This window comes from Limulus polyphemus, unplaced genomic scaffold, assembly GCF_000517525.1.
Source record: "Limulus polyphemus unplaced genomic scaffold, Limulus_polyphemus-2.1.2 Scaffold9626, whole genome shotgun sequence".
NCBI lineage: Eukaryota > Metazoa > Arthropoda > Merostomata > Xiphosura > Limulidae > Limulus > Limulus polyphemus.
In genome coordinates, this window is record NW_013675236.1 from 1 (window position 1) to 7,702 (window position 7,702).

At 32.0% G+C, this 7,702-nt stretch overlaps 1 protein-coding gene across 1 annotated transcript in view; it reads left to right on the forward strand.

The window, feature by feature from the left end:
• Nucleotides 1-24: 24 nt before the first annotated feature.
• Nucleotides 25-7,702, forward strand: part of LOC106476009 (transcription and mRNA export factor ENY2-like) — a 20,501-nt gene continuing 12,823 nt past the window's right edge. The window contains exons 1-3 of the mRNA XM_013936683.2: nucleotides 25-79; nucleotides 705-785; nucleotides 6,293-6,363. Coding sequence (XP_013792137.1) covers nucleotides 736-785; nucleotides 6,293-6,363 — 121 coding nt within the window. The 5' untranslated portion in view covers nucleotides 25-79; nucleotides 705-735. The remainder of the gene's footprint in view (nucleotides 80-704; nucleotides 786-6,292; nucleotides 6,364-7,702) is intronic.

Below are 7,702 nucleotides of genomic sequence, written 5' to 3' on the forward strand. Positions count from 1 at the left end.
TAGAGAAGAAAATCCAGATGACTTTTGTATTGCTTTAATACTGCTATCCCTACATAGTGCTGGCACACTCTCAGATATGGTAATATTTCTATCCTAACACTGTAAAAGCTTGGTCCATTTGACTGATTTTATAATCACTACAAAACCTGTGAAATAAATCTAGATTACCTCATAGCTCCCCATCATCTCTTGATAGATTTGAGATATAATTACAGTTTTAGACTCAGGATGTCAAACCCTTTTAATAGATGACTACGCCCAAGTTTTTCATAGCTTAATTTACTCTAATTCTGCCTAACAGAATTTCAATTTGAGGGTAGGCTGATAGAGAACCTGATGAATAATAAAATCAAATCGGGTATACGCACGTCCTATGCTTGCAATTGCCGGTGCACAAAAGTATAACTAATAAAAAGGAAAAAAGGCCTCATAGATTAATTTATCTGATCTTGCCTAAAATAATTTCAATTACCATGGTTATTGAGGATTTCCTCTTGTTTCTTTTCTAGAATGACTGCAGAGTTTAACAGAAAATTACAATAATTCATCCTAAACAGCCTCAGGCCTGTAAAAGTTTACATTTAATGTTATTGTTTTATTGCTCTTTCAGCTGTATCTAACTACTAAACTTGCATAACAGAACAAATTATCGAGAATATTCTCTTTTGTTATGCCTTTTTCTTACACCATGTTTGTTTTTATAGTCCTCAAGAGAAAAAACTAAAAGATCTTCAAATGAAAACAGCAGTAAATCAGAAATTAATAGAAACTGGTGAGCGAGAAAGGTAAGACTGGTTAAACCTTTGTTTTTACTGCTACTTCATGGTCATAAGCTACTTTATCATGCATGTAAACATGTCTTCAGACGTTGCATGTTTCTAAAGAAAGTTTCTAAAAATCCAAATTGTGCAAATATTTTTGTAAATGATCATTGTTATTTTGTTTAAGTTAATCATAACATGTGGTACTGTAACGTATACGTTTGTGTGTTCCTAAATATAGTGTATTGTACCTACTATAGCATTTTTAAGGTAAAAATAAAAAATTTTTCTTTGTTGTGTAAATTATTTATTTATTATTTTCTTTGACATCTTGAAAAACAAGTTAATAACAAATTTTAAAAATTAGATATTTGTCCAAGTTTTAGTCCGTTTCAGAAATACAAATTTTAAAAGAATGCATCTATTAGGCGTGAGTTTGATGTTAGCCTAATTGTACTTGCTCACCAATCACAACTGAAACGCAACACGTAGAAATTGAATTCAAACTTATATAGTTTGAAATAAACAACAAAATTTACCGTTATTGGTCAATGAAAAGAAATTCATCCTTATCCTAAAAAAACAAAAACTTTACCATGTTTACTAGTTGGCACAACAACTTGTGATGGTATTAGATAACCTCTTTGTAAAAGTTAAAATAATTCATAAGGTGGACGTCAAAATATTATAAAATATATTAAAACCATGGTCATACAAGAAATTCTTTAATTACAGATGTATCGATTTTTCTTACATTATCATCAGCATGAAAAGACATAAAATGTAGTTAACAGCTTTGTAAGTATGAAAAGCATCATAAGCTTTTAAGCAAGAAGTTGTTGGTTGGACGGAAGTTCAGAAAAACACATACTCAAAAACAAATATATAATGCCCCCACAGCAGAAATGACAAACGTGGCCAATGGCAACGGAAATTGAACCCTCAACTTCTGAATCGCAAGGAAACCACCCTAGTTAGAAATCACTAAGCCATGGCAGCTCAAAATCAAAGATGAAAAAACTTGAATCAATAAAAAATTATAATAATACTGAAAAATCATAATGGCAACATTTCAATTACTTGAATGGCTGAAAAATAAAAACAGTAATAACTGGAAACACGAATTTGGATTTGTGAGTCTTGTTTCTAATCGACTGAGCTGAACAAATGTAAATTAATCAATTTAATTGTCAAGCTCTAATCCTAGTGTCAACGTATTACATCAGTATCATTTCCTCAGGTTTATAATAAAAGCTTTATTATATACGTGTTTTATTCATATAATAAAGCTGATAATAAACTATCACAAAATAATTTGTTTTACTTTGCTTATTTGTATACTTAGACCATAAAGCGGTTTTTTTACAAAACTACTAAATCTAACTAAACTAATCCCTCAATAAACAAAATGATCCTAAGATTTCACGTGAAAAGATTCTTATGATAAATAATAGATGAATCGGTGAAGAAGAATACTGAACTATTTGAAAACGCTCAAGTTTTCAGTCTATATCATGAAATATAAGAAAAGTGTAAAGAAAATAATATATCTAGGTTCATTTGCATGAAATACCTTATACATGCAGGACACAATCACACAACCATAAAAAAACAAGACAACCTATTAGAAAAATCTATAAAGTCTATAACATATTCAACTAGATGCTTATTGTAGTATGGTAGAATTGGAAGTAAGGTGTGATACAGTTTGGACAAAAATACCCGTTTTTTCTTTTATTCTTTTCCCATTAGAATTCTCCTTTTCTTATCAGAAGCAGGCTACAAAAATTCCTGATTGTGCTTCCATCTATTGGTGGAATATGTAATTAGCATAAAACACGCATTCAGTCTTGCATCAAGTGTACTTGGGTGAATAACTTCTGGGACACAAGCATCCTGACTTAACATGGTATAATAATTATTTACAATACTACTTGGCCCAAATATACTCAGGATAACCAGGGAAGCAGTTAATAATATTTCAGCTTTTTTACGGGTTTCATATTATTCACATGTATAGTAAAAGTAATTTGTGTACAACAGTCTAGGATTAAAAAAAGTAACTTGATTTTAAATTGTTGTACCTGAAGATGTATATAATATTAAAAGAAGGGTAGTTTGAAAATATATTTAATAAATCCAAAACAAGCTGAAAATAGAAATATTACTCTAATGAGAAGTTGAATGTAATTAATTAACAAGTTGAATGTATTTAAATAACGAGTCCAATGATTGCTCTATTAACAAATTCCACTAACTTCCCAGCTCTAATTTAGACAAACAGTTATGTCAGTAGTTTATATAAAACTTGTATTAATTAAGCAAAAAATTGACAAAATTATTTAAATCAGTTGAAAAATAATGCTTAAGTCACACTTGCAGATACATGTTCACCCCAAAATCTGTAGAATACAAAATTTGTAAACTTTGGATTAGTTACAAGCAATTAGATCAAAGATCCTTTACTTTACTCTGCTCTGGTTTTTTTTTATTTATGTACATATGCTTCGTTCTTACTGCATGGTGTTATGCTGCTTTAAAGTGTTTTGTAATAATGTTTTAATTTTGACACATTTATATAACTTCTATTTTCTGTTCACTGAAATTGTACAGCAAAGGTACTCAAAAAACTTCAGTTGGGATTCAGCCTTAGGTTAGGCTTATAAATCAAGGTTTTGTATTGTATTATTGAAATTCATGTTCTTCACACTCAACAACAAACATGTTGTGAGGACAAGCTATCACCATCCTTTATGGGCACCGTTATCCCTCGGGAAGAAACACTAAGAGTAACCTTTAACGGACAACTCGGTTTCACCAGCCATATTAACACCATGTTAACCAAAGCTACCAAAGGCATCAATGCACTTAAAATGGCAGCAGGAAATAGAGCATACATAGGGTGATGTTCTTGAGTAGTGCAGGAAACAGAGCATACATAGGTGATGTTCTTCACTGTGAAGAATTTTACTTGTAAGCATTGTTGGTGTCCTGCAATGCTTGATAGGATGACTGAAATACATCCTGTAACCAGTCTTAAACTGGTGTTTTGTATCTTTTCAATCTTATCTAGCTTGTAGCACTCGGACTGATTGTGGATTATGCACTACTCAAGAATATCACCAACGTATGCTCTATTTCCCGCACTACTGAAGAACGTTATCTATGTACGCTCTGTTTCCTGCACTACTCAAGAACATCACCTATGTAAGCTCTGTTTCCTGCACTACTCTTTTCCATCATTGAGTCACTATCCTTTTCAATTAGGACAGTCTGCATCCATAATGAACTTGCAGAAACAGGGGATTACTAAAAGGTACTTCAAGAGACAATCTTCGGTTGATGGGTAATATACAGTCACCTGTCACTATCAGGTCTCGGGTTTACCCATGTGGAATAAATGTGATGCCATCAGGATTTGTGGAAATCAACCTAGATCGAATAAATGTGATGCCATCAGGATTTGTGGAAATCAACCTAGATGGAATAAATGTAATGCCATCAAGATTTTTGGAAATCAACCTAGACAGAAATTGTAGAGATAAGGCAGATGGTGAATGAAGCAGAAAAAAGCCTGTCAGTATCTGATTATATACCACAGTGAATAATCACCTGTTGTCATGGTCACAGAGGTTTTCTACACCAAAGATACTTGGAGAGCTAGCTGGTTGGACATTCATTGTCTCATAGAACAACATCATTCTGCATAATGCTGGTGGGGCATTCAAGATTCCCACAAGTAGCACAAGGATGGAGCTGGAAGCCATAAAGTAAGCTCTTCTCTGGATTGTTGAAAGCAATAAATCACAAATAGATAGTGCCACCAACATAATAGCTGTGACTAATTGACAAGCTATGCTGCATAAAATTGTTCCCTGATGAATGGCAGAACAACTGCATGATAAGATCATCACCTGGATGTATGTGCCAAGTTATGCAAGAGGTAAAGCTAATCAAGGAAGCTGACAAGCTCGTATGAAAAGCCTCTTTTGGCAGGATATCAACCGATCGGCTTTAGTAAGTTAAACCCGCTACCATAGAAAGTCTTCACCTACATTAATAGGTAATGAAACTACCTATAAAAATACTGTATGGTTAGTTGGGAAACGTAATAGGTGAAGAATCAGTAACACTTTACACAGCCAGAAGGATATTGGTAACATTAGTAAAGGAACTCTACCTCCCGAGAAGTAACCAGTCTCCACGTGAGGTGTCAATGCCTGGCAGCACCCACTCTAGGATTGTCACATGGTGTTTAACTCAACTGTAGAGATTCATTTTGTATATCTTAAACTAAGAGCCTCAGTGGGCCATCCTTGAAATGATTAAAAGCAACTTATCTGATAATGATACAGTTTGTAATAAAATTCTGTTATAATTAGCTCTTGTATTTTCTGTTTTCACATGAATGGTTTCACTTGGAGAACATGCAACAATATAGGTTCAGTTGGAAGTGGACTTCATGTTACAGTTAGAAATTAAGGTTTTGATTCCTTTAAAATTGTCACAAAGTATATTATTAAAATTAGTTTTTTATTCCAACAACAAAGAACAAGATATACCTCCTTTCAAATTGGTCTGAAAGCTTGTTTGTTTACTTTACAAGAAGTGAAACTTTGAAAAATTTCAAATCTCTTTACTTCTATTATGAAGTGAAAGGTAATTGTTCATTATTTTGGCTCTGTATGTTCTAGCATTTTATATGTCTTGGTGCTTATATACACACCAAAACACAACAATACTTGAACTATTCTTTCTTATATTTTATAACTTCTTATGAAATGACTTAGTTTTACATTCTACCAGTTCGTGACTTCAAAAGTCACTCACTCCTCAGGATGAACTTTAGAGAGAGAGAACCTACAATATTTTTTTAACATAAAGAAGTAACACTTGATTAAATAACTTATAAACATTAAGAAATAATAATAATAATAGTTCATTATATAATTGATGCTGGCTGATAAAGTTAGTGATAATACTTTTATGTTGTTTTTAGTTTACCCACAAGCTTTCTGTCACAGTTACAACTATTGTTTTCCATTGCTTCAGTCTATGAACTACTGGTTACTGACAGTGGGACTGTTAAAAATGTATGAACTCAGATCATGTAAGATATCACAACAGTTGCCTGACTGTTGCTAAAACAATACTGTGAACATTAGAAAAGTCAAAAAATGACTGTCATGATTGGACATTTTTATTTTCTTCTATATTTCATTTGTTTTTATATTTTTAACAGATACCATTATTGCCATACATTGTAAAGCTTTTCCAATAGTACATTTTACTGCCCTCATGGTCACGTTATTTTTCCATGTTTCTTAATTGCTTGGTTGCTGTTTTAGTCTGTAGACAGAAGGATCTGGTATGAGAGGTAACATAAAACCAATTTTGAAAACAAAATGGCCTTATTGTATTAATATTTAGATAGGAACATTTAGTTCAGAAAGATTTTGTAAACCTTGTATCAAAGGTTGTTGAATTAAACAAGATATTCTAACTAATATGTACCTTTTCTGATCTTACAGATTAAGGGAACTGCTTCGAACACGCCTCATTGAATGTGGGTGGAAAGATCAAATGAAAGCCTATTGTAAAGGTATGATACCTCACTTAAAAATATAACAAGATATCTAAAATGTTATGGATCTCTAGATATTGTGGTTTCTTCCAGACTAATCTCGCCAAGACCTGCGTTAAAGTAGCCTCCTGCTGGCTGACCGGTAAGGCTGAGAGCTTATAATGCTATAAATAGTTTTTGATAATTGCGATGGGTACAGCACAGATAGGCCATTTGTGTATCTTTGTGTTGAAAAACAAATAGTAAACATTGTCTTTGCAGGTGAGAATACGATGTTGAGATCTATGAAAATACCATTTATGTATATATATATATATATATATGCATAGATATATAAGTTCACAATATATAATGTTGATCACATCTGTTCATCACTTTTTACACATGAAAAGTATGCAAGTTTTAAAAAGTTTTTCAATCACAGTGAAATAAAAATGTACACTATTAAACTGTTGTTTACAAATGTACGTACGAACTCAAGAAAACAGTAGATAAATAAAGTAAAATAAATGTAGAAGAATGATTTGATCTTTTACAACTAAAGCCCTTTTTTTAATTTAACGAGTGAAAGTATTAATTTTTATGTTTAGGAACTGAACCACAATAGTTTCTAATCAATAACATCAAATCAATTTCAAAATCTACGATACTATGCTATTAGTGTTTCTGGTCGCTGTGATTGGTTAGTTTAATTCTTTAAAATGTGTGGATGTTAACAATCGTAAGTCCAAAGAAAAATACATACACGCACTAGACCCTTCAAGCATAATCCATTTCCAATGCCAATTGCTATATCTTAATGCTTAGTTAGGTAGATCTGGTATAGAGTCCGTAGACAGCATTTATCTATACGTGGTCTCACTAAAAAAATAGTTTGTAACAAGTACATGATACTTTATTTTAGTCTTTGAATTCTTATCACCTGTTTGATAATAAAGTATTCAAAATTAAGCCATTAAAATTATTAACTAAGTGTATGCTTTAGATTTTTCTGGAATGGTAGCATACACTTGGATGTGATGATAGTTTCTAGTAACATTTTTGTTTTTCATGAAACACTTATTAATCATCATAACCATATCGATTAGAATGGCTTTTGACACCTTTTATGGCATAAAACTGCATAAACCTTTTGTTAATTCATTAGAATCAGGCAGAACAAATGACACCTTTTATGGCATAAAACTGCATAAATCTTTTGTTAATTCATTAGAATCAGGCAGAACAAATGACACCTTTTATGGCATAAAACTGCATAAACCTTTTGTTAATTCATTAGAATCAGGCAGAACAAATGACACCTTTTATGGCATAAAAGGTGTCAAAAGCCATTCTAATCGATATGGTTATGATGATT